Here is a 27310-nt window from a genome sequence, read left to right as displayed (position 1 = left end):
TATATTAACCTTGTCCTTTCTATTGCCTTTCCCCATGTATTTTCCTCCAGTTTCTGAAATCAGAATGAGGCTTCAACCCTCTCCTTAGCACATGGAAAAACATCTCAGTTGCTTATCTTGCTACACACCCTTCCACATCCACAGTATGCAGATTAATGCTTCTTCTGTAGCTAACAGTAGTAGGGAACTGCCCAGTCTGAATGGGCAGCTCAGAGAGGTGCAGTGACAAAGAAGGAGCTGCAAGTCTCATATTGGAGTCAGGTTAACTAATGAATTGTCAGAAAGAGTTATTTTTTTTTTTTAGCATCTTTCCTCTTAAGAGAGCAGGTTCATTGTGCATATGAACTCCTCTGATCTAGCATGACCTGCTAGGTACAGGAATTGTGTTTGTTTTCATGTAGGTTAACCAAGGCATACATGTTTGTGGGGTTTTCTGATTTTTTTTTCTCTGTAGGGCTTGGTTTTGCACATATGAAATGAAATGAAATCCAGACAGTCTGTTGCTTAATGCCATTTCATGTGTTGGAGTCACAAGAGCATCCTTTCTCTGTACGTATGACATTTGCAATTAGGAAGAGAAAACTCAAAATATTCATGACTTCAATGCTTACATCATTGGCAAATGCCAGGAATTTAATGTGGTTTTATTTGACAGAAAGATTTGACCATGCTAAGTCACCATTAGGGGTAGTGTTAGGGATACCTTTGCTGGTAACTCTTCTGGCAGAACTAAGTAGAGTGAGAGGAGACAAAGTAAGGAACAAGTGAGCAAATAAGCCTTAAACTGCATGTTCCTGGTTTGTTGCTGTAGATCAGGTACTAGGCTTTGCTCTAAGTCTTTGCACTTTGTGTTGTTTGGGTGAACGTGAAAAGCAAATCCAAGTCAAATTATGTCCCAGTCTACTGCATAGTGTGGACTTCCCTGTGTCAGTATTGCTGCTTGAGCTTGCTTGTCCCATTCCAGGAGAAGCACTTGCTATGGCTTCTAAAGCAGAAGCTGCTGCAGCTAGTACAAACTATTCCTGGCCTTTGTAAATAGGGTTGGTTATTGATGAAGAGAGCAGCAGTTGATACCCCTTTTAGGGGATAGATGGTCAGCTCTGGCAGCTGCTCTTTCTGCAAACAGCTACAAGCTGCAAACTTGGTTTTGTATGAGTGCCAAAAGAAACCCATCCTGCAGAAGCTAGACTTCTGGACATGCTGAGACCTCTCTTTATAGATGGAGACAGTTTTAGTACCTTTTATAGAGGAACATTTTTAGCTTGTATCCAAGACTGAGTTCTGTTTGTTAAGTGAGTTAATGTGCAAGAAATGCTGTGAAAACTCAGCAATAGAGGGTTCTGTTCTGACTTTAGGGATTCTCTTAGGTATGCTTGGGACTACTTCTGTTAAGGACATCTCTTGGGAGCTTCTGCTAGGGACACTCTGAGACTTGGGGATTCTGCAGTGCTGTACTGAAGGACAGAAGAACCCCACAAGTCACGAAGAGCTATGAAGTAGGTATGTTTGTTACAGTGCCAGGGGGAATCATTCCACCAAACCTGCACACACTGTGCTGACACAGGCCATAATTTATGTTACAAAAACATACATATTCGTGATAAGAAGTAGGGTTATTACAATTATTTCTTGGAATAGGTGTGATTGTCAAAGTTAGTTATTGGAACTCATTAACATAGGTGTCCTCTTATTCTCTGCCCTGGTTCCACCCTTCTGGTGATTGTCTGGGGTGAAGGCCAGCAGTCTTCCTCACAGTGTACTTCTCACCTTTGGTCCAATTTTGCAGCTGGCTTCCTCTTTTTTAATTGCTTCATTATTTTCAAGGTCCCAGTTTCTCTTTATCTCTGGACCAGATACAGGCTTTATGGTTGCACATTATAGCTGTCCAGCTAGATGCTGCACATATCTTCTTACTCCTTAATCTAGTCTGTAGGCCCCTGTATTTGATTTCATACTCTTCCCTTCATCAAAAGGACTTCTGAGAGGACTTTCGAGATTCTTTACTCTCTGCATTTAGAATCCTAGAATCAGTCAGGATTGGAAGGGGCCATGAGGATCATTTAGTTCCAACCCCTCTGCCAGTCTCACCAAGCACATGGTGAAGAACTTCTTTCTAACATCCAGTCTGAATCTGCCTATTTTCTAGCCTTGTTCCATTCCCCCTAGTCCTGTCACTACCTGTCATTCTAAAATAGCCCTCCCCAGCTTTCTTGTAGATCCCCTTCAGGTACTGGAAGGTCACATCAGAGCCTTCTCTCCAGACTGATTCTGTTTGCAGCAGCAGTGGGGTTTGTGCTTCCTTTTGTTGTGGTCAGCTGTTTCTCAGTCAGCCTCACCAGAATAATTTCTGTCAAAAATCAAATGAACTCTGTTCTGTATTGCTGCAGCCTAGAGTAAAGGGAATGTGAGAAAGGAGTTGTGGTGTGTCTTCAGAAAGCTTTTCAAACCTGTCCTGTCCAAGCGACCTATTTCCAAAATAGAGCCATCAATAGTTGGTGCGTGAAGAATGTGACTTAGTGGGGAGAGTAACATTTGTCTGTCAGTTGTCACTAGGGTTTCTGTTGTGCCCAATCTGATCTAACTGACCACTCTGAAAAGGAACTCTTCTGTCCTCCCATTGCCACAGTAATATCAAAACCCTGCTTGGATAGAGCCACACAAATTTGTGTGGCTGTGAAAGGGACAGCTCTGTTTTCTCCCTTTGCCTTGTACCTAACCATGTTTCATTACTCCTCTTTCACTGAATTTGGCAGTTGTGTAAAAGCATAGAATTGTTTTGGTTGGAAAAGACCTTCAAGTTCAACCATTATCTAACTCTCCCAAGTCTGCTGCTAAACAATGTCTGTCAGCACCACATCTCTGTGTGTTCTAAACACATGCAGGGGTGGGGATTCAACCACCTTGCAAACCCATTCCAGTGTTTGAAAACCATTTCTGTGAAGATGCTTTACCTATGAGCCAGCCAGAACTTCCACTGATGCAACTTAAGGCCATTTCCTCTCCTCCTATCACTTCTTACTTAGGGAGAGGAGACCAACACCCATCTTGCTGTAACCTCCTTTCATGGACTTGCACAGAGCAAGGAGCTTTTCCTCTCAGCCTTCTTTTCTCCAGACTAAACAACTCCATCTCCCTCAGCCACTCCTTTCCAGACCCATTCTCTGGACCCACTTCAGCATGTCAGCATCATCTTTGTAGTGAGTTGCAGGGTGAGACTAACCAACTTGCTATTTTATTGGATAGTGGGGTCTCTTTTTTTTTCTACAGAAGCATGGGAGTGGTCAGTAACTGGGTTTTGTCAGGCTTCTGAGTTCAACTTACCTATGGCTGTCGCTGCATTATTGATCATTGTAAGGGCATGGCCAGCACTGGAGGGATCAGCAAAGTGAGGGGGAGGGACCTCTCTAAGAAGCAGTTCATAGACCTGTGTTGAAACAGAACTTGGCAGCAATATTTAGCCTTTATTTTTAAGGACCTTATGCATTGGGCCCATCCCCTTAAGGAAACATCGACTTTGGATGATATTTTAAAAGTGGAAATGATCTCATGCTTCCTATGGCTTATTTGAGTTTTTCCCTGGCTACTATTTATGGGAAATAGCTGGCTGGATCCAATTTGTCAAGCCATTCAGATTGCTGCCTGAAAGACTTCTTTATTTGGCAATCCACCAGTCTCCAGCCTTACACATTGTTTGCACTAAACTGATATTGCCATTTGAATTTCCTGTGTGTAACTCCACTTATCTTCATCTTGACAGATAAAGAAATGGAGGCACAGTGACACTTAGTCACCTCTGAGGGCAATAGAGACCTTGAAAAGGAATAGTGAGAGCCATTCTACAGGAACACAAGTGTTGCTTTTCCTTCTGCTTTCTTGTCAAGCTCATACTTTCGTATGAGGTGTTGCTTGAAGAGTCATTTTTACTGATCTGTTGTGCTCATTAACACTGACTAGAAGCATTGCACAGGCTGTAGTCATTAAGTGTTTTGTTTAGTGGTTAGCTCCTTTTCTGGCACAGACTTGGCATGTGTAATTATTGTACTTAATTGGTGTCATCCAAAAGTAGCCTAGCATGTCAGGGATCCAAACATACAGCAATAAAAGAAAAACAAATGCAGTGCTTTCTTCTCCTCCAGCACTCTCTAATACAAAAGCCCATCCTAGTTGTCAGTAGCAAAGAGTCTCAAGTTGTGCCTGAGGAGGTATAGGCTGGATGTTAGGAGGAAGTTCTTCACAGAGAGAGTGATTTGGAATGGGCTGCCCAGGGAGATGGAGTCACTGTCCGTGGAGGTGTTCAAGAAAGGACTGGATGAGGCACTTAGTCTCTGGATAGGGCTGGGGGATAGGTTGCACTGGATGATCTTGAAGGTCTCTTCTAACCTGGTTGATTCTATGATACCTCTGTGCTTGCTGCCTTAGGATCTTTAGAAAACAGAAAGGCTTTACAGCATCCCAAAAATTTGAGAGCAGAGTTTCCTGGATCAAAGGTGAAAATGTTTTACAATTTGAAGGAAGCTTTCTGCAGATGCCCTGTTAGAAGTTGCTCTTTTCTTCTGTCTGAAGTTGTATCTCTTGGCCCTGAAAGAGAGATGTGTAGAAGAATCCACTTTTACTTTGAGACAGTTGTATGTGTCCTGGAGTGGGCTATGTCTTTCAGTAAACCTGACTATAATTAAGCAGTAATTGAGGGGGAAACAGATTTTTTGTTAGTCATTAACCTTGGCCTCTTCATACTCGGTAACAAGACACTTATCCTGGGCTGTTTTTTTTTGATGCCAGTTAATTTAGCAGAAGAGAAAGCAATGTTTTCTTGGAACATGCCTGGATGCAAGTACCTGCTAGAAGCTGAGAAAATGCTGGAGTGCATAGGAACACAATTAGTGCAGTAGACAGGAGAACATCCTGTTCTTACATGCTTCTGGGAGGCTAAAGATTCACTGCACTGTGAAATTTGGGGAAAGCCAGGAGAAAGGAGAGATACATGTGATCTAAATCAAGCTATGAAGTGCTGTTCCACTGCACAGCATTGTCAGCTTTTCAGCTGATGCCAAGAAATGAAAATGCATCAATTCAGGTACCATAGTAAAACCTGGAAGGGGAGGTATGGCTGCATGGAACTCTAAGTCTAGTTCCCTCATGGTGACTTGTGCCTCCTTTAGTCACTGAGAGCATCATCCTGAGCTAACCTCTCACTTGCAGCACTTTTTGGAAGCTGGAGTGGTGCATGACTACAACAGCACCTCTGTTCCCTTCCAGTTCCTAGCTGTAGCCCTTCATCCTTCACTGATGGAAGAGAAATAAAACCTCTAAATTGTCTCCTCACTCTTTATATGATACTAATGAGGTGGGTGGGGAACCCTGTCTTGCAGCCACACATACATGCATGGTAAAGCAATTCAAGTGCTAAAACCCAATTTGTCTTTTAAAAGCCTTCTGTAAAGGAAATAAAAATAGTTGTTATTATAAAGGACTGAGCTCATACAGATTTTAGTATGTCACTGCAAGTCCTTCAGTGCTGAGTCAGTGGCCTGGGTACAGAATGTCTCCAAATGTACTTTTTAACTTTGTGACAGAGCTGTTCATAATGGATCATAAAGAATGTAATGGTGTTGCCAGCAGCTGAGACAAGTGGAGCCACAATGGAAATGACCTTATTAGTAGATTTGTTCTTCTAAACATCCCAGAGATCTGAAGGAATTGGCTGATGTGTTGCAAAGCCACTCCCCATAACACTTGAAAAGTCCTGGCAGTCAGGTGGAGCCCCTGGAGACTGGAAGAAAGAAAACATTGCACCCATTTAAAATCAAGATGAAAAATAGGACCCTGGAAATTGCTGACCTGTCAGCCTTACCTCTGTGCTTGGGCAAGGGATGATGTGTGGATGTCATCTCCCTGGAATTTTGTAAGGCCTTTGACTCTGTTCCCCACAACATCCTCCTCTCTAAGCTGGAGAGATATAGTTTTGTGGTTGGACTGTCCAGTGGATAAGGAATTATTGGGACAATTGCATCCCAAGGACAGTACTCAGTGGCTTCATGTCCAGATGGAGACAGGTGACAAGTGTCTCCTTAGGGGTCTGTACTGGGACCAGTGATGTTCAATGTCTTGATCAGTGCTATAGACAGCAAGATTGAGTGCACCCTCAGCAAGTTTACTGATGGTACTGAGCTGAGAGGTGCAGTCAGTAAGTCTGAAGGACAGGATGCCATCCAGAGAGGTGGCCTGAGGAGAATCTCATGATGTTCAATGAGGCCATGTCCTGCACCTAGGTTGGGGCAACCCTTGATATCAATACAGGCTGGGGGCTGATGAACTTGAGAGCCACTCTGTAGGAAAGAGCTTGGGGGTACTGATGGATGAGAAACTGGACATGAGCCAGCAATGTGCACTTGTAGCCCAGAAAGCAAATCCTGTCCTGGGCTGCATCAGAGGAAGTGTGACCAGCAGGCTGAGAGAGGCAATTCTGCCATTCCTCTCTTCTCTGGTGAGACTTCACCTCGAGTACTGCATCCAGCTCTGGTGCCCCAGCACAAAAAGAACATGGACCTACTTAAGTGGGTCCAGAGAAGGGTCATAAAGATGATCAGAGGGCTGGAGCACCTCTCCTGCATAGACAGGCTGAGAGAATTGGGGCTGTTCAGCCTGGAGCTCTTTGCAATGAGAGCAGTAAAATAGTGGAATAGGCTGCCCTGGGATGTGTTTGAGGCCCTGTCCCTGGAGGCATTGAAGATCAGGCTCAGTGTAGCCCTGGGCAGCCTGATTTGGTTGGAAGGGTCCCTGCTAACTGCAGGCGGCTTGGGCGAGATGACCTTTGTGGGTGCCTTTGAACCTAGTGCAATCTGTGACTCTCCCGTTGTAAGTGAAAGCAAAGCTTTGCATCAAAAGTTTCTTTGCTATTTGAAGGGGACAAAAGATTAACTTGAAAAGGAGGAAACTAAATGCAGGTGTTGTAGGTAGGTGTAGATATAGGTAGTTGGTGTCTATCTAGAGACACAAACATACATATTTTTGTGTGTACATAAAGAATTTCACCTAAGCTGTGTCCGGTGCCATCAGGGAAATACATTTGTCAGCTGTGCTTGCTGCTCATTGACATGAGCTGCTGTTCATGGGAGGCTTCCACTGCCCAGCTTTGTTGAATAGCAGGAAATCCTGGAGCACTGCACAACTCCAATATTCGGGGTTTATTCCATATTAGGAAAGATGTCCTTATTGTGGTGGCTGTGCTGGAATGATTTGGGAGGTTTGTTTCTGTGAGCCACATTAAAAGACAAGGCCACGTTGCACGCTTCTCATTTTCTGACCAACTCCATTGGAGGGAGTGAAGAGCAGTGGTGGGGGCACACCTGGAGTGCCATGTTCAGTTTTGCATCCCTCACTACAGGAGAGATGTTCAGGTGCTGGAGCAGGTCCCAGGAAGGGCAAAAAAGCTGGTGGACAGTTTGGAGGCCAGGTCTGGTGAGGAACAGCTGAGGGAACTGGAGTTAGCTGCTTTTTCTCTGGAATACCTGATGCCGAGGTGGTCTCACTCTCTACAACTCCCTGAAAAGAGGCTGTAGTAAGGTGGGGGTTGGTGTCTGGAGGTGTTAAAAAAGCCTGGATGAGGCACTTAGTGCTGTGGTCTGGTTGATTGGATAGGGCTGGGTGATAGGTTGGACTGGATGAGCTTGGAGGTCGCTTCTGAAGGTTGATTCTGTGATTCAGTGAGAGGAAAATGGCCTTCCAGTATCTGAAGGGGGCCTGCAGGAGGGCTGGGGAGGGACTACTTACAAGGTCTTGTAATGACAGGACAAGGAGTAATGGGTTTAAACTGGCAGAGAGCAGATTGGATGTTAGGAAGAAGTTGTTTGCAATGAGAGTGGTGAGATGCTGGCACAGGTTGCCCAGGGAGGTTGTGGAGCACAGAACCTCCCTGGAGGTGTTCAAGGCCAGGTTGGATGAGGCCTTGAGTGACCTGTTCTAGTGGGAGGTGTCCCTGCCTGTGGCAGGAGGTTGGGACTGGATGATCTGAGGTCCCTTCTAACCTAAACCATTCTATGAAATGGCCTCAAGTTGTACCGGGGGAGGTTTCAATTAGGCATTAGAAGGTTGAACCTGGTGATCCTGAGGGCCTTTTCCAACCTGAATGTTTCTGTCATTCCTCCAGTCTTCAGGCACATCTCCTGACTTCCATGGCCTCTCCTCAGGGCGACGTAAGCCGGTTCCTGTGGCACCCTCGGCTGGATGGGGTCTGGGGCCATTGGTTTGTATAATGGCTGGGCTCCTTGATCTCAAAGGGCTTTTAGAGCTGTCTTGAGTTAGATGATTCTATACTCGGCAAAGGCATTCTGCAAGAAGTCATCTCAGTGGAGAGGTTTCTGCTTTTAGCTGTGGCTGTAACAGGCAGTTTACTCAGACACTCCATGGAGAGAGCAAGGATGACTTAAAATGGCTAAAACACTTCAACATCTTTTGCTTTTAAATAGCAAAGCTTGTTCCAGCAGGACTAATTTTACTGAATTTCTTAGTGCTGCTTTAAATAGAACAAATGCAATTCATTCTCTAACTGTAAAATAGCAAAACTTACTAGAATGTAGTGCACACTGAGTAACAAGCTAAGGGAAATGAAATGTGTAAATAAGGTTAATGAAATGCTGAAGTGGCAATGAGGTCTTGTTGCAGTCTTGTTACTTTGTTTTCCCTTCTCAGGTGGGGGCTGTTGTAAAAATTGGAGGATGTCAGACTTTCACAACCCACCTGGGCATGTTCCTGTGCAGCCTGCCCTACATCATCCAGTTTTGGTTGTACTCAATGATACCTGGAGATCCTTCCAACCCCTAACATGCTGCAATTCTGTGTCAGAAAGATCTGGTCTTGGCAATAGTGTCAAAGGAGTACCTGTGTGTGAAGTGTCTGGTTTGTTTTACTTGGCAGGCCACCTTGCTCCTTTCACAGGGTGTATTAAATGGAATCATAGAATCAACCAGGTTGGAAGAGACCTCCAAGATCTTCCAGTCCAACCTAGCACCCAGCCCTGTCCAGTCATCTAGACCATGGCACTAAGTGCCTCATCCAGGCTTTTCTTGAACACCTCCAGGGACGGTGACTCCTCCAGCTCCCTGGGCAGCCCATTCCAATGGCAAATCACTCTCTCGAAAGAAAGGGGGCGTTGTGAATGGTGTTACTACTGAAAACATTAATTTCAGGAATGCAATACTTACATTTCTTTCTGAAGTGTACCCTGGGGCTGTGCTTGGCACAAACTGTTCTGGTATCTCTCAACTTCAGTAACAGCTTTGGCACAGCCAGCATCCTCCAGATGCAAAATAGGATTATTTGGTCAAAAACTGTTGTGCTGAAGTTGTTCTTTTCATTGGTGTAGTTTGGATAAGGCTCCATTCTCAACATGGGAAATTCTGTTTAGTAATAACAGAAGTATTAAAATCAGACTGCAATACCTGAAAAACACCAGCCCATAATTGATGTGGGTTGGAATAGCAGCAATTTTGTTTTGCCTGCTGTTTTTGTTATTTCTGGAGGTTCCTCAAAAGCTTTGGAAGTGGATTTAAAGTGAGTTAGAGGAAAAATAAGTCAGGGAACCTCTCCAGGAGGAGATTGGGTATAAACAAGTGGATGGTGAAAAGATGTGCAAGCACAGCTGTCAGATTCCTGCTAGCAGAATTCATAGTGCAGAAAGTAATTCTCCCTGCAGCTGATCCCATGGCCTGACCACTTTCTGTTTCACCACTAGAAATCCCAGCTGCTGGATAACATTTTTCTTTGCTTGCTTTCTGTGTGTCAGCTCTTACCATGTACAGTTCCACATTTCAGAAGTTGCCCAGGGTGCCTGCTTGGCTGCTGCTCCAGCAGCTGCTGCTCCTCCCCTTGCTCTTGCTCATGTCAAACCACCTCATCCTTTGAAATCTTCAACTGCTTATTTAATTTATCTGTCCCTGCCCACTGTGTTTTGGGTGTGAATCATGATGCTATTTGTGTATGGCAGGTTGCTTTTTTTTTCATGTCTATATCTCCTGTCTCTCTTTGAGATAATCCAAACAGGAGGTAGCAGGACTTGAAGTGCTGCTTTAGCCATGCTGCTTTCCTAGTTTTGAAACCACATCTGAGGGGTGGGTGTCCAGTGAATGAGGGCAATCTCTTTTCAGTGGTCAGCAGCAATAAGACAAGAAATGACAGCTACAAGCTGGAACACAGGAGGTTTCAGGTCAACATGAGGAGAAACTTCTTTACAGTGAGCATGATGGAGCAATGGCTTTGAACTAGAGAAGAGCAGATTTAGATTGGGTGTTGTGAACAAGCTCTACACCATGAGGGTAGTGGAATAGATTGTCCAGGGAAGTGGTTGGGCCCCCATTCCTGGGTGTATCAGGCAAACTGATCTGGTTGAAGATGTCCTGCTGACTGCAGAGGAGGTTGGACTAGATGACCTTTGGAGATCCCTTCCAACCCAGACCATTCTGGGAAGAAAAAGTGCTGTCCTCACAGAGGGCAGCAGGCAAATCTCAAGCTGAAAACCCAGAGCAGAGTTAAGTGATCTGCCTATCCTGACTTGGACATGGAAGTTTGCTTCTGTTGGAAACTTCTAATTGGTTCACCTTAAAAGGTATTAGAATAACAGAATTAACCAGGTTGGAAAAGACCTCTAAGACCATTGAGTCCAACCTATCTCCTAAGCCTTCTAATTAACTCTGCAATAAATGGCTGCTCCAGAAGACACTCTTCATTGGCAGGATGGCACAGCAGTGGTTGCCTGATAGCCTTGTGGTGAGGAAGGGTTTTCTATTACTGGTGGTTGATTTTTTTTTTGCTGTTAAAAAAAACAAACAACAAAACCAAGCAAACAGAAGCTTTCCATTTAAACTGTGGCAATTACATGACTTAATTACCACGTGATGGTTACTAGAAATCTCCCAATCTGCCCACACAGAATTTTGTTGAGTGGCTTTAAAATCTAAATAAATTAGATTGCTATCTTGTATCCTTGAAATAGCTTCCCCTCTGAATTGGATTAGGGGTCTTGTCCATTTCCTTTCTCATTTTGTGCTGTCCTTTTAGTAGCATCTAGAATTTTTGGAGTCTCAAATTGCTATAGAGTTATGACCTATCCAGCTGTAGGAGGTTTCTGGGCCTCTTCTTGCTCCTCTCCTTTTCCTTTCCACACTCTACTGCCTCTTTCCCACCAGGCTAAGTCTGCCAAAGGTACATTTTCTTCATTTAAGGCCCAGAGCTGTTGAGTGAGCTGCACAGCTCTTTGCTGTGATTCACCCCTTGTTTTGCCAACGTGGTGGCAGAAAACCCCACCCAAAATACAACAAAAATCTCTTTCAGTTTGCAGTGATTGATGATGTGATGTGCTCTGTTTCAGTACATGTTACCATGGCGATGACTGCAGGGACTACAACATCCGTTCCCATGAGTAACCACACCCGGGAGAGAGTGACGGTGGCCAAACTGACGCTGGAGAACTTCTACAGCAACCTCATTATACAGCACGAAGAGAGAGAAACCAGGTACCAGCTCTGCAGTTTCTTCCTTGTCTTGAGCTCTTCTCAGCTTTTGGCAGTGTTTGCTCGGGGGCACTTTGATCCCCATGCATGGAGCAGCTTTCAGAAGTTCTTAATAGCAAAGAAAAGCCTGGATGAGGCACTTAGTGCCATGGTCTAGTTGACTGGATAGGGCTGGGGGATAGGTTGGACTGGATGATCTTGGAGGTCTCTTCCAACCTGGTTGATTCTATGATTCTAAAGGCCTCATCCCCAAAGTGCACAACTGACCTTTCATCTGCTGGCTGTGCTGGTAGATCTGAGAACATTCTCTGCTGCTGCACAAAGCAGTCAGTGGAGTAACTGAGGACCTCTGCTTTCAACTTCTCATGCAAGCTACCTTCTCATCATATCATTACTACTTTGTAGCAGCTGCTCTGTGTAAGGTCTTACTTTGGGGCCTGTGAGGTTTCAGAGAAATGAGAACTTTAGAGGTTGGAAGGGACTTGCAGAGATTGAGTTCAGCCCTGCTGCCAAGGCAGGATCCTCTAGGGTAGTTCACATAGGAACACATCCTCTTCAGCCACAGAAACTCTTTCTTCACCAGCATGTTTATAGGTTCTCAGCTGAGCAGCAGGGCTTCTTTCTTCATCATATTTAGTCTTTATGCATCTAGTTGGAAGAAGGGTCTTTAATTTAGGGGATCCTGGTGTACTTCTTATTACAGAAAGCTATCATGAGCCTGCTCTTGTCTATTGCTACTGGGTAAGCAGCATTCTGATAGCTATACCCTGACAGTCACAAAGAAGCATCCTAGGGATGGAAAAAGAGGTCAAGCAGACACAGTGCTATGTACTGACCCCCTGTCATCTCTGGGGTACCCTGTGGCTTCATCCCCTTGCTCAGACCCTTCCAGCCTGGTGTGGCAATGACTCAGAGCGCCTTGGGACTAGTGAGCCCTAGCCCACAAAGAACACTGGAAGGAGATGCTGATGAGTCCAGGGGAATAGAGCTAGCTGGCATCAGAGTAAAGGCAGCAGGACCAGGTGTGTAACCAAGGCCAGGTTAACAAGGCTGGGCCTGGAAGTGAAAGATGGAGCTGACTGAGGTGTAGAGGGTAGAAATGAGATTAAAATGAGCAATAAAAAATAACCACTGCACTCTGATTCATAATCCTGACTGATTTAAAAACAGTCTTACTTCAGCTAGATGATAAGAAGAAATAGAAGTCGTTAGTGATTATACACTGTACTGCCTAGTTCTGCAAAGACAGGTGCTTACATTTGCTTGTTTTCAGCAGCTTGGATCACTTCTGTAAGTGACTGAATGGAGGGGATGGACAGCAAGTCCTCAGATGCTCATTTGAGGCAAATTCTCCCGTATTTGGAAAATGTGAAGTAAAGATTTAGTCTTGCTGTAGACTTAAATTTGCTTTTAATAAATAATCAAACAAATCTGTCTCCTGTTTCTTTGCTTTGCAGACAGAAGAAGCTAGAAGTGGCTATGGAGGAGGAAGGCCTTGCAGATGAGGAGGTAAGTACTGCTTAACCTTCGAAGACACTACTGTGCTTTGCACCACTTCAAGCTGGCATTTCAGGAGCTCACAGAAAGAGTTAGCATGACACGAAGTTTTAGTTTGTAAATTAATGCTGTCCCTCTAAACAACCAGTTCATTAGAGAAGCTGTGAATATGCTCGAATTGGACTTGAAATAGCAAAGTGTTTGCATGCCACTCTTGGTCCTTTATGGGACATTCTGTCCCCCACAGCATCCTGCTCTCTCAGCTGGAGAGATACAGTTTTTATGATTGGGCTGTCCAGTGGATAAGGAACTACCTGGACAATTGCATACCAAGGGCAGTGCTCGATGTCCAGATGGTGTCCCTTAAGGATCTGGAGCAGGGTAGATTTAGGTTGGACATAAGGAGGAAGCTCTTTACAATGAGAGTGGTAAAATATTAGAAGAGAGTGCCTGGGGATGTGCTGGAGACATTCAAGATCGGACTTGGCGTGGCCCTTGGCAGCCCAATGTAATTGGAGGTGTCTCTGCTGACTGCAGGGGCACTGAACAAGGTGACCTTTGTGGATCCCTTTGAGCCCAATGAAATCTGTGGACAGTGCTTCAGTCATTTCTAAGCTTGTGCGACTGCCATAGCTTCTGGGAGGAAGAAAAAGTGAGTGTGGGCATGTAATGCCATCTTGTGGTTTTATAACCATCATCCTGGTACAGACTCTGGCAGATGCCTAATGGATGGATCTCCTTTAGCTGTCTCTTGGATCTCAGCATCTTTAGGAGCAGAGGTCAGGTTTGTGTCATAGAATGGTTTAGGATGGAAGGGACCTCAAAGCTCATCCAGTTCCAACCTCCCACTAGAACAGGTCGCTCAAGGCCTCATCCAACCTGGCCTTGAACACCTCCAGGGAGGGAGCAGACACAACCTCCCTGGGCAACCTGTGCCAGTGTCTCACCACCCTCACTGGAAAGAGCTTCTTCCAAACATCCAGTTTAAATCTCCCCTCTGCCAGTTTAAACCCATTACTCCTTGTCCTGTCATTACAAGACCTTGTCAATAGTCCCTCCCCAGCCTTTCTGTAGGCCCCCTTCAGATCCTGGAAGGCCACTCCAAGATCTCCTGGAAGCCTTCTCTTCTCCAGACTGCAGACCCCCAACTCTCTCAGCCTGTCCTCATAGCAGAGCTGCTGCAGCCCTCTCAGCATCTTCATGGCCTCCTCAGGACTGGCTCCAACAGTTCCGTGTCCTTCTTGTGTTGGGGCTCCAGAACTGCACACAGGACTCCAGGTGGGATCTCAGGAGAGCAAAGGGGCAGAATCCCCTCCCTTGCCCTGCTGGCCACACTGCTCTTGCAGCAACTGTGTCCTGGGCTGCACTCACACTGCAGGCTCATTTTGAGCTTTTCACCACTCCAGACCCCCAGGGCCTTTTCCTCAGGGCTGCTCTTGATTCCTCTGTCCATATCTGTCTCCTCTCTAGGTGAGTCCCACTGATGTTCTCAAGGAACAAAATAGAAGACAGGATTGGGACAGATTTCCCTTTAAAACACAAGCATTTGCTTGCCATAAAGCAAGTGAATTTTGCTCTAAGTAACACAAGTTGGATTTCTGCTGCTTGTTAGACTCCATGTGGTCTGTCATCACTCTTTTTGGTGGGGTACAAACTTAGGCATTTACTGATCCTTCACACTGCCCAGAAATAAGTCCTTGTCTCAGTGACTTTGCCCCTAAGACTGATGTTCTTTGGACCAGCATGATTTTTTTTTTCAATATTTTTTAATCACTGTTTTGGCTTTTTATATATAACTCAGTAACAATAAAACCCCAAAACAGTGAAACTAGACTTGAGCCCTCTCTGTTACACACCACGCTCATGAATCATACTTTGAGATCCTTTCTCTGCCATCCTAAGGAGAAAGAGAATACTTTATAGGAAGGGAGATTGCCCAATGGCAGGACAAGGGCAATAGGTGGAAGGTGAGGCACAGGAAGCTCCATGGAAACATGAAGGGGAAAAAACTGTTTCACTGTGAGAGTGATGCGCAGGAGGTTGTGGAGTCTCCTCCTCTGGAGACATCCAAAACCCACCCAGACGTGTTCCTGTGTGTTCTACTCTAGGTGATCCCGCGGAGGGCTTGGACTGGATGATCTTTCAAGGTCTCTTCCAACCCCTAACATTCTGTGGTCTTGTGATTGTCTTTCTACTGCCAAATGACTTCAACATTTTTCTCTCCTTAGAAAAAGCTGCGCAGGTCACAACACGCGCGCAAAGAAACGGAGTTTCTGCGGCTGAAGAGGACCAGACTTGGCTTGGATGACTTTGAGTCTTTGAAAGTTATAGGAAGAGGAGCATTTGGGGAGGTTTGTTGCTTTCTTGCTTGTCTTCAATTTTAAAAGAGACTATTTCATCCCACAATAAAAAGTTCCTCTGGGTGAGTTTGATTGTGGAAAAAGAGCTCTCGAACCTTTCTCAAATGGAGAAGCCTTTAATTTCCCCACAGCTGTTCATGTGGGCCCCTGAGATGATGGCTGTGCAGTCGTGCAGCTGCCTTCCATAAACATTCTCTCTGCCCTGCACATCACAGTTGTATCTGCTCTTGAATTTGAGTATGCAGTCTCACAGCTGCCTGCGATGTGCCTGCCTTAACTGCTGCTTCAAAATACCTACTCATCACTAAGTGATAGTGTTTGGTATGGTGTAGAAATATTCCTGTTCTGTGTTCTTACAAGAACCTTTCCATGCCCAGCAATTTTGAGCCTTCCATGCTTGAGTCTTCTTTCTGAGGTAGAGAAGCTTGACGGGGCTGTTTCTCGTTATAGGTGCGCCTGGTTCAGAAGAAGGATACAGGTCATATTTATGCAATGAAGATCTTAAGAAAAGCAGATATGCTGGAGAAAGAGCAGGTTTGTGCTTGGCTGAGTCTCCAAGATTTCAAACTGAAGCTGTCTAATTGGTGTTTTGTTGGTTGTTTGTGTCTTTTCTATTGGTTGGAATTCTGGAGCCTGATGGCACTGGGAGATCTTCTGGCTAGTGTTCAGCATGGTTTTAATATTCTAGTTCACAGCTACACTGAAGGGTGGGAAGAAGTATTTTCTAACAAGAACAGATAGATCTAGGGGTTATTGTTTGGATTTAATGTTCTCACCTGAATGTTTCTGTCATTTTTTTGGGATTCTGTAATTTAAGTTGGAGTGCTTGGTGCAGAGAGACCTATTGCCCTTCAAAACACCTTCATGTAAAGGAGAAGAAATGGAAGAGACTCTGCTTGTAGGAAGTAGCCCTTAGAGTAGACTAGAATCAACCAGGTTGGAAGAGACCTCCAAGATCATCCAGTCCAACTTTTTAGACTATCAGGTAGTGACAGGAGTAGGGGAAATGGAGCAAAGCTGGAGGTGGGGAGATTCAGACTGGATGTCAGGAGGAAGTTCTTCAGCATGAGAGTGGTGAGAGCCTGGAATGGGTTGCCCAGGGAGGCAATTGAGGCCCCATCCCTGGAGGTGTTTAAGGCCAGGCTGGATGAGGCTGTGGCCAGCCTGACCTAAGGTAGGGTGTCCCTGGCCATGGCAGAGGGGTTGGAACTAGATGATCCTTGAGGCCCCTTCCAACCCTGACTTATTCTGGGATTCAGCCTCCTTTTCTCCAGACAACTCCAGTTCCCTCAGGCACTCCTCAGAAGACATTCTCTGCAGATCCTTCACCACTATAAAAACCTTGATTTATGAAAAGTAGTTTACTTGCTGAAAAACATGAAAATACATTGTAGCAGTAGGAATGCAATATGGTGCTTCTTGTTGAAATACTTAAATTGTCCTTTAATAGTAAATACTTTAAAAACAAATTGTAGGTCGCCCATATCCGAGCAGAAAGAGATATTTTGGTTGAAGCAGATGGAGCCTGGGTGGTGAAAATGTTTTACAGCTTTCAGGATAAAAGAAATCTTTACCTCATCATGGAGTTCTTACCTGGAGGTAAGCTGTTTGCTGTGGTGTGAGTGCTTCTTCCTTAGCTGTTGTCAGCTTCATAAAATGATAGAACCAACGATGCTCTGTGTCACTGGTGACAGCAAAAAATGAGCATGGTTTGAAAATGGAGTCCCACTGATGTAGCCATTCCTGAGTTTTAGAGCAGAGGGAGAAAGGGAAAAGTTATTTGAATTAAATAATAATTCTATTCCAGGGTTCTGCTTCTTTTACTACTAAAGCTGTTAACACACACACAAAAAAATGTTGAAACAGTTTATTTGCATGTTACATGAGGTATGTCTGTAGAATTCACACATGAAATTCTACCTGGGCTATCCAATTAGGATTTCTGTTTCCAGTTTTCAAGTTTTAAGTGCCTTGTGCTGAAAAAGTTACATTGGGTTAGTAAGTCCTTGCAGTAATAGTTTTCTAATGAGTAGCTCTAAGGGCAGCTGCTGGGTTAAGTTTGGGTTCTCCTGGGGTTTCACACAGAATTAGTTTCATGATTCCAATGTTCTGCTGTCAAAGCTGTGTTCTATTCTTTTGATTAGGTGACATGATGACCTTACTGATGAAGAAAGACACCTTGTCAGAAGAGGAGACACAGTTTTACATTTCTGAAACTGTGTTGGCCATAGATGCTATTCACCAGCTGGGATTCATCCACAGGGATATTAAACCAGATAACCTTCTGCTGGATGCTAAGGCATGTAGCGTGCATGTGAACTGCCTGTGCTTTAAACATCACATTTACAGTGGTGCTAATTGGTGGGAGCCAGTTGTGACACAAGAGTGACTGACTTAAACTAGCTGGAGTGAAGGGCAGAAAACTGGCACTATCTTTTTCCTTCTAGAACACCAATACATTTAAAGCAAAAGTAGCCCTGTTGTTTGGAAAGCCTTCAGAGTGAGAAGACCTCACTTAGGAGGTCCATATTCACACACATTAAAAGTTTATGTATTCAGTTACTTCAAGACAAATGAAAGCATGAAACACTGAGACAAAACTAATAATCACTTCAGTTCCTACAGTTGTCTAATTCTTTATTGCCCACTCACTGGTGGAAACTGTCTGTTAGGCTGACTATAATTAGCCCTGAAAGGGACCCAGTAAACATCATATGCAAGTCTGTAGACTACCTAGCACTGAAGTCTGGAAACCTGATTAAAGCCAGGTCATCATCCAAGCAAAACAAAGGAATTCTGCCCTAGAGACAACCTCAGCTCATAGAATACTTCTGGTGGGAAAAGATCTTGAAGTTCACATGAGTTCAACCATTGTCTAACTGTCAGGTCTGGTGCTAAACCATGTCCCTCAGCACCACATCTCTGCCTATTTTAGACTCCTGCAGAGATGGGGCTTCAGCAACCTCTATGAGGAGCCTACTCCAGTGTCTGAGAACCTTTTCTGTGAAGATGTTTCTTTTAATAGTCAACCTAAATCTCCCCTGGTGCAATCTGGGGTCATTTCCTTTCACTTATTACTAGAGAGAAGCCACCTGGCTTCAGCCTCCTTCCAGGGAGCTGTATGGAGCAAGGTCTCCCCTCAGTCTCCTGTTCTCCAGGCTAAACAATCCCAGTTCCCTCAGCTGCTCCTCACAGGACCTGTTCTCCAGCTTCTTTGCCCTTCTCTGGACCTGCTCTGGGACATTCATCTCTTGCAGTGCAGAGTGTCTCAGTGGTATCCATTCAAAATGAAAGCAGTCAAACTAACTGCCCTCAGCTGTTGCTGAACTCTATATGGTAACCATTTCCAGTTTCCTCACAGTATAACAACATTCAGGGATTATCATAGAATCAACCAGGTTGGAAGAGACCTCCAAGACCATCCAGTCCAACCTAGCACCCAGCCCTGTCCAATCAACTAGGCCATGGCACTAAGTGCCTCATCCAGTCTCTTTTTTGAGCAGCTCTGGGGATGGCGACTCCACCATCCCCCTGGGTAGTCCATTCTAATGCAAATCGTACTCACATCCAGCCTGTACCTCCCCTGGCACAACTTGAGACTCTGTCCCCTTGTTCTGTTGCTGCTTGCCTGGCAGAAGAGACCAACCCCACCTGACTACAGCCTCCCTTCAGGTAGTTGTAGACAGCAATAAGATCTGCCCTGAGCCTCCTCTTCTCCAGGCTACACAATTATTTGCATTCTTGTTCTGGACTGAGTAGTTCTGTGCAAGCCTGCCTTGGCCTGAGAAGGCAGGTGCAGTTAGGAAAGTTTGGGTTTTTTTCCCCACATCATCTTTGTAAATTGTTTTCTTCTCTGTTTTTTCTTTGTAGGGTCATGTAAAACTGTCTGATTTTGGACTATGCACAGGTTTAAAGAAAGCTCACAGAACTGAATTCTACAGGAACCTCACTCACAACCCACCAAGTGACTTCTGTGAGTATAAGCTGTCCTAGTTGAACATTTCAATAGTTCAGAGCTGAAGCTAGACCACATCATAATTCATTTCTGCTGTGGCAAACAAGATTGGCCAGGCTGATTGCATTGGGAACTGGAAATGCACCTTCCCTGCTCATGGAAGCATTTAATGGGAAAGAAGTTGTTATATTTTGGTGACACAAGTGTGATTTTCTTCATTTGTAAATGTACACAAATAGCTTTTTTCTAACACTGTCAGTGAAGCCACAGGAGCACTTTCAGGAGGGGCAGGTTTTTTATGTGATGACTTGGTGAAGTTGGGGGCAATCTCCTGAAGCTTTTCCTAAGAGTTAAATTGCTCACCAACATGCTTCCATGTGAGCCTTCTAGAGAATAACAGAATTAGTTTGGTTGGAAAAAACCTTTAAGATTCCAGAATCCAAACACTTAGAGAACTCTACCAAGTCTCATGCCAGACCATGTCCTTCAGCACTACATTTCTTTGTCTTTTAAACATCTGCAGGGATGGGGATTCTACACCTCCCTGGGGACCCTATTCCAGTGTTTGAGAACCCTTTCTGTGAAGAAGCTGCTTCTAATAGCCAACCTAACCATCCCCTGGTACAGCTTGAGGCCATTTCCTCCCATCCTGTCACTTGTTACTAGGGAGAAGAGACCAACCCCTACCTGGCTTCAAGCTTCTTTCAGGTAGTGGTGGAGACTGAGGTCTCCCCTCAGCCCCCTTTTCTCCAGATTAAACAACTCCAGTTCCCTCAGCCACTCCTCACCAGACCTGTTCTCTGGTCTCTTCACCAGCTTCATTGTCCTTCTCTGGGCCCACTCCAGGACCTCAATGTCTTTCTTGTAGTGAGGGTGCAAAACTGTACCCAGTGCTCAAGGCGTGGCCTCATCAGTGCTGAGTACAAGGGCACCTGGTCCTGCTGGTCAGGTACAGAGATAGCTGAAAGAGGCCAGGATGCTGCTGATTTTTCTCAGCCACCTAAGCAGACTGCTGTTGATTTATTCTACAGATGTAAAATTCCTTTGCAGTAGTTCTTGGATTCTTGTGGCTTAAAGAAACTTAGCACCAATGTCTGAATTGTTGCCAGCTGCAGCAAGAAGTGCTGCTGATCTCACATCAGTCTGTGAAACCTTTTTAGCAAGTGCTAATTTAGAATTGCTTATAGAATCATAGAATCAACCAGGTTGGAAGTGATCTCCAACTTACACAAGTTTCAGCTGCAGCTTGACCATTCTTTACCATTTTCCCACCTCCAGTTACAATCAGTTATTTTTCTCTAGACTAAAGCATTCTGAAGACACAGACCAGTCTTTGCAAACAGAATGTTGCCAACCTTTTAGTTTTCAGAATGCAGTTGTTACCTAATGAATGTTTTGTGAATTAGCATTTCAGAACATGAACTCAAAGAGGAAAGCAGAAACGTGGAAGAAAAACAGGCGGCAGCTGGTAAGTTGTTAAACCATCTCTCCTTTGTTTGTTTTTGCTTCTGTTTGTGGAAAACATAAATAAAACCTCAGCACTGATGCTGCTGCCTTTTAGAAACCAGAAGCTCCTCATCCTTTACACATGTTGCTCCCTTCAGGCTCTCAAAATTGGAAGAAGGTGGTCTGATGATTTCGGTAGTAGGATAGCTTGAGATCAGGGTTCCTTTGTTTCCAGAGCTGTGGGTAGCAAGACTTTGCTTTTCCCTCTGCCTTCATCTGGACTAACTCTGGTGTCAGCAAACACTCAGCTAAGCCATATTGTGAGTTTGTCTCCTAGGCTGACCTGGTATTGACAGTGTGTTTAAAGTCCTGGAGTTCAGATTTAATTGAATTTAACTCCTGCAGCTCAGAAGATTTGTAGGCTTTTGGTTCTTAGCTGTTTGGTTCTTTTTCAGAGAATTATGGGGGAAACTTGCTTGCTCTTATGCTGAATGGGAATGTAGAGTTAGATAATGCCATCCAGAGGGACTTGGACAGGATGGAGAGCTAGGCCCAAGCCAACCTCATGAAGCTCAGCAAGACCAAGTGCAAGGTCCTGCATCTGGATAGAGGCAATCCCAAGCACCAGTACAGGCTTGGGAGCAACCTGGGGGTGCTGCTGGATGAGAAGCTCAGTATGAGCTGTCAGTGTGCTTTTGCTGCCCAGAAAGCAAACCAGATCCTGGGCTGCAGCAAGAGAAGTGTGGCCATTCGGATGAGGGAGGTGATCCTCCCCTTTTGCTCCACACTGGTGAGACCCCATGTGGAGTACTGCATCCAGTTCTGGGGCCACTGTTACAAGAGAAATGTGGATGTGCTGAAAGGTGTCCAGAGAAGGGCCATGAGGGTGATCAGAGGGCTGGAGCTGCTCTGCTATGAGGAGAGATGAAGGAGTTGGGGCTGTTGAGTCTGGAGAGGAGACAGCTCCAAGGTGACCTTACTATGGCCTTTCACTGTTTTAAGGGGGCCTACAAGAAAACTGGGGAGGGACTTTTTAGGATGTCAGGTAGTGATAGGACTGGGGGGAATGGGACAAAGCTAGAAATGGGTAGATTCAGACTGGATATTAGGAAGAAGTTCTTCAGCATGAGGGTAGTGGGACCCTGGAACAGGTTGCCCAGGGAAGTGGTGGAAGCCTCATCCCTGGAGGTATTTAAGGCCAGGCTGGATGAGTCTTTAGACAGCCTGCTCTAGTGTGAGGTGTCCCTGCCCATGGCAGAGGGTGTGGAACTAGGTGATCCTTGTGGTCTCTTCCAACTCAGACTGGCTGGTTCTGTGATAATGTTTGGACTTCATGATGTTAATAGTCTTTTCCAAACCATTCTGTGGCAGTATCCATGAGCCATGGAATCTCAGAATTTCAGTCTTCACGTTTTGGAACTTTCCCACACTTCTGTGCAGCCAATATATCACATGTAAAATATTCCCATACAACTTCTGGGGTGTTCTTCCTTTCTTCATGAGACACAATGAGATCACTTTGTAGCCAAGATGCCCACAGGAGCTGTTTTTCACACCCTTAACTCCTGCTTTTAGAGTTAGATCCCTGCAAAGAGTACACCACTAAAAAGTGATGTGGCAGAACTGTGGTGAAGCTAGGCAAATGATGAGCCAGTTCATCAGAGTGAAAAGGCTAAAGTGACAACTTGTATCAGTACTGTTTGAAAAGTAGCCATCTTCTTGGCTTTCCACTTGGTCCAAACCAAAATGTTTCTGTTTATTCAAATGCAGTATTTTTGCTTTTAGTCAGACAAATCACAGAATCAGAGAATGGGTTGGATTGGAAGAGATCTTATAGATCATCTAGTTCCAAGCCCTGTTATGGGCAGGGACACCTACTAGACCAGATTGCTCAAGGACCTGTCCAAACTGACCCAGCAAGGGCTGGAGCCTACATAAGTTCTCAAGGCAGCCTGTTCCAGTGCTTCACCAGCCTCCTGTAGAAGAGTTCCTTCTTAATGTCTAATGTAAATGAAGCTTCTTCCAGTTTGCAGCCATTGCCTCTCACCCATCACTACATGCTGTGGTAATTAGACCCTCTCCTCTGGGCCCCTTTTAAGTACTGGAAGGCTGTTCTAAGGTCTCCCTGGACCCTTCTATTCTCCACGTTGAACAACCCCAATTCTCTCAACCTGTCTTCGAGTGCTCTAGCATCTGATCATCTTAGCAGGTCCAGCAGAGGGCCACAAACAGTTTCATGTCGTCCTTGTGTGGGGGCCCCAGAGCTGAAGGTGGTTATCCCTTCAGCGTGGTGAAGCCATACCATACTCAAAATGCCAATTACCATTTCCATGCTGGCAAAACTGATATTGCAGCAGGAATATTCTATGATTTTATCACATTTAGGAGGATGATTTCATTTCCATTCAGGGTTCTCTGTATTTTTTGTTAAGAAAAAAAATACCAGGACTTGGGAATTTTAGATACTGTGAATTCTCAAAGGAAGCATTCTTGTCCATCCATATAACAAGGTCTTATATGTGAATCCCCAGGAAAAGGCTTTGCAAAGTGTACAAATAATTCTTCTTCTTTTCCAGGCATATTCTACTGTTGGAACCCCAGACTATATTGCACCAGAAGTATTCATGCAGACTGGGTACAACAAGCTGTGTGACTGGTGGTCTTTGGGAGTGATTATGTATGAAATGCTAATAGGTATGCTAAAGGCCTCAACTTAAGAGTCAGTGAAAGGTAACAGGGTCCAGTAGTGCACCAAGTCTGATTCCCTACATAGTGGAATTTCATTCAGTTCTACCCAAAGCAAACCCCAAATTCAGCTTCTAGTGTCACAGAACCTTAGAGGTCAGGAAGGGCCTCCAGAGCTCATAGAGTCCAACAACTCCCTGCCAAGACAGGATCCCCTTGGATAGTTCGCACATCCAGGCAAGTCTCCTCTCCAGAGAAGGAGACTGCACAACCTTTCTAAGCAGCCTGTTCCAGAGCTCTGTCACCCTCACTGTAAAGAAGCTTCTCCTCATGTTGAGCTGAACCCTTCTCTGTTCCAGTTGGTAGCTGTTGATCCTCGTCTTACTGCTGTGCACCACCAAGAAGAGCTTGGCCCCTTCCACTTGACACCCACCCCTCAGATATTTGTACACGGTGATCAGATCTCCTCTTGGTCTTCCCTTTTCCAAACTAAATGGCCCCAAGGCTCTCAGTCTCTCTTCATAGGGCAGGTACTCAAGTTCCCCACTCATCCTTGTAGCTCTTGGCTGGACTCTCTCCAGCAGGTCCCTATCTCTCTTGAACTGGGGAGCCCCAAACCAGACACTGTTCCAGGTGTGGTCTCACTAGGGCAGAGAAGAGGGGGAGAAGAACCTCTCCCAAAAACTCTGAAAGCCCTTTGACCTTTCCAAGAAGTCCCCCCAAGATAATGTCTCTTCAAGTTGTTTCAGAGATAATTTCAGTTCATTATTAAATGTTTTGGAGTCTCATTAATTGGGAGTAGCAAAACAACCTTGAGTGTTGCATTACAATAGAGCAAAACTTCTGGCTGGTGCTTATTGTTGGCTTTGGGAGTCATAGTAGCAAAAGCAGAGACACTGCTCACTTTCCTCTTCTATTTGTGTGTGCAGGGTATCCACCTTTCTGCTCAGAAACACCACAGGAGACTTACAGGAAAGTTATGAACTGGAAAGAAACATTGGTGTTTCCTCCAGAGGTGCCCATTTCAGAGAAGGCAAAGGATTTAATTCTAAGGTCAGTAACAGCAGCCCACTTCTGACAGTCACCTTTGTAGTGGTATGGGTGGGAGCTATTCCAAAATCAATATCACTTACTCTGATACTTAGCTATCTTGCCACAGACTATAATTTTTAATAGTAAGTTCTTAGCACGGTCATGGAAAGTATTACACAAGGGGAAACAGGGAATCTAGAACACTGAAAAATAACTGAAAAAAGGAGAACTGGAAGGTTTATAAAAGCTTCCATTGACATTCCAAGGAAATCTGGCTCTCAGATAAAGCCTCTGGGTAAGGCAGATAACTGAAACATTTCCCCCCATTTTCCCATCACAGCACACTTTGCCATTCAACTTGCTCTTGCCATGAAGTAGACAAATAGCTCTTCTGAATAATTCAGAGATGAAAGAGAAGGAAGTTTTTCAGTGCCAGCCCTGTTCCAAAGTAAAGCAGGCAGCTCAATGAAGTGAGCACCCTCAGAAACACCAGCTGCTACCACCCTGCACAGTGCTGCAGCCCTTCTGGGGTCTGTGAATAAGCTGTAATGATCAGATTTCTCCTGTGTGTCAGGAGAGTTGTGGAGAAGACGGGGGCGGGAGGGAAAAGTGGAAGGGGAAAGAAAGTGGTAAACACTTCTAGTTCCCTTTCAGAAGAGGGGGAAAAAAATAGATACCTGCCAGCATTCAGTGCACTGAACAGGAATCATAGAATGGTTCAGGTTGGAAGGGACCTCAAAGCTCATCCAGTTCCAACCCCCCACCATAGGCAGAGACACCTCCCACTAGAACAGGTCACTCAAGGCCTCATCCAGTCTGACCTTGAACACCTCCAGGGAGGGAGCAGACACAACCTCCGTGGGCAACCTGTGCCAGTATCTCACCACCCTCACTGCAAAGAACTTCCTAACATCCAGTTTAAACCCATTCCTCCTCATCCTGTCATTCCAAGACCTTGTCAATAGTCCCTCCCCAGCCCTCCTGTAGGTCCCCTTCAGATACTGGAAGGCCACTACAAGGTCTCCTCGAAGCCTTCTCTTCTCCAGACTGCAGAGCCCCAACTGTCATGGCCTCTGCTTATAGCAGAGCTGCTGCAGCCTTCTCAGCATCTTGGTGGCCTCCTCTGGACTGGCTTCAACACTTCCATGTCCTTCTTGTGCTGGGGGCTCCAGAACTGCACACAGGACTCCAGGTGGGGTCTCAGGAGAGCAGAGCAAAGGGGCAGAATCCCCTCCCTTGCCCTGCTGGCCACACTGCTCTTGCTGCAGCCCAGGACACAGTTGCTGTCTGGGCTGCACTCACACTGCAGGCTCATTTTGAGCTTTTCATCACCGCAGACCATCAGGTCTCTTTCCTCAGGGCTGCTCTCAGCCATTTGTTACCCAGCCTGGATTTGTGCTTGGGATTGTGCCAACCCAGGTGCAGGACCCTACACTTGTCTGTGTTGAATGTCACAAGGGTGGCCTGGGCATGCCTGTCCAGGTCCCTCTGGATGGATCCTTTAGCAAGTCAACTGTGCCACACAGCTGTGTGTCATCTGCAAACTTGCTGAGGCTGCACTCAATTTCTCCATCTGTAGTGCTGACAAAGATGTTAAACAGCACTGGTTGTAATGAGGAAGTTGCAGATGAAGTTTAAGTTGCTTTATTTTTATGACTGCAAACAAAACCAAACTAAAAAGCTCAAGTTCAGCCAAAGCCTGAGCCTTGTGCTGGCTAGTTGTTACAAGGTTTGAGGTCTATTAGTGGAGAAGACTTTGGGGAGACCTGATAACAGCTGTCCAGTACCTGAAGGGGGCTACAAGAAGGCTGGAGAGAGACTGTTTACAAAGGCCTGCAGTGGTAGGATGAGGGCAATGGCTAAAGAAAAGCAGATGTTGATTGGATGTTAGGAACAACCTCTTTAACATGAAGGTGATGAAACACTAGAACAGGTTGCCCAGGGAGATGGTTGGGGACCCATCCCTGGAGATATTCAAGATGAGGCTTGACAGGGCTCTGGGCAACCTGATCTAGTTGAGGATGTCCCTGCTGACTGCAGAGGGCAATGGACTAGGTGACCTTTGGAGAACCCTTCCAAACCAGATGATTCTGGGCAAACCTGTAATCGGCATCAACCAACTGGCTGGGCTGCAGTAGGAATATAAACAGGTTTGGAGTGGTTTGATTTTGTGGTTTTTTTTTCCCTAAGTGACACTCAACTACAAGTAAAAGAACATTCCACTGTGTAACTGAAGACAGCTTATAGCCTGACTTGCTATATTGCTGATTTACCTGCTGCAAATATCCCTACCTAGTGAGAAGGTGACCCCTTTACTGCAGCATGTTAACAAGAAAAGTGCCTGGCAAATCTGGATAACAGGACACTGTGGAGAGATTGAGTTCAGGGTAACTAAATCAACATCCAGAGGCTCTTTCCATCTAGGCAAACCATTTCATTTAGCAAAGGCCAGGTGACTTTCAGAGCAACAGCCAATATTCCTGTGCTACCAAATGTTACCCCTCAGGTGAAAGACCAGGAGTTTTGTTTGACGTGGGCATTTTTTCCTGTTAGTGTAAACTTTCCTCTGTGTCACTGTTGACACTTAAAGAGACTGCAAGGACAGTGTAAAAAATATACTGCACTTGTATCTTTGCTAGCACATAGCTAGGATCTAATGCTAGACTGTGTTCATTGTGCTCCTTGATGGGATACTTCAGAGGCTTTTCTGACTAGCTAGGTATAGGTCCAGGCAGGCATCAATCCAGAGAAGGGAATTCCCCAGAATAAATCCTTAATGGCACCAAATCTTTAGGATTTCATAGTTTTCCTTCTTGGTGGTTTTCCTCTTG

At 45.2% G+C, this 27310-nt stretch overlaps 1 protein-coding gene across 1 annotated transcript in view; it reads left to right on the top strand.

Annotated features, from left to right (window-relative positions):
- STK38L (serine/threonine kinase 38 like) overlaps nucleotides 1-27310 on the top strand; it is a 49762-nt gene that overhangs the window by 13128 nt on the left and 9324 nt on the right. The window contains exons 2-11 of the mRNA XM_064166067.1: nucleotides 11363-11507; nucleotides 12962-13013; nucleotides 15230-15352; nucleotides 15812-15895; nucleotides 16837-16960; nucleotides 17506-17660; nucleotides 19232-19334; nucleotides 20723-20784; nucleotides 23339-23456; nucleotides 24377-24500. Coding sequence (XP_064022137.1) covers nucleotides 11374-11507; nucleotides 12962-13013; nucleotides 15230-15352; nucleotides 15812-15895; nucleotides 16837-16960; nucleotides 17506-17660; nucleotides 19232-19334; nucleotides 20723-20784; nucleotides 23339-23456; nucleotides 24377-24500 — 1079 coding nt within the window. The 5' untranslated portion in view covers nucleotides 11363-11373. The remainder of the gene's footprint in view (nucleotides 1-11362; nucleotides 11508-12961; nucleotides 13014-15229; nucleotides 15353-15811; nucleotides 15896-16836; nucleotides 16961-17505; nucleotides 17661-19231; nucleotides 19335-20722; nucleotides 20785-23338; nucleotides 23457-24376; nucleotides 24501-27310) is intronic.

The sequence above is a fragment of the Pogoniulus pusillus genome, chromosome 27 (genome assembly GCF_015220805.1).
Source record: "Pogoniulus pusillus isolate bPogPus1 chromosome 27, bPogPus1.pri, whole genome shotgun sequence".
Lineage (NCBI taxonomy): Eukaryota > Metazoa > Chordata > Aves > Piciformes > Lybiidae > Pogoniulus > Pogoniulus pusillus.
The sequence above is the reverse complement of the archived record's forward strand: the minus strand, read 5'-3'. Positions and strand labels throughout refer to the sequence as shown.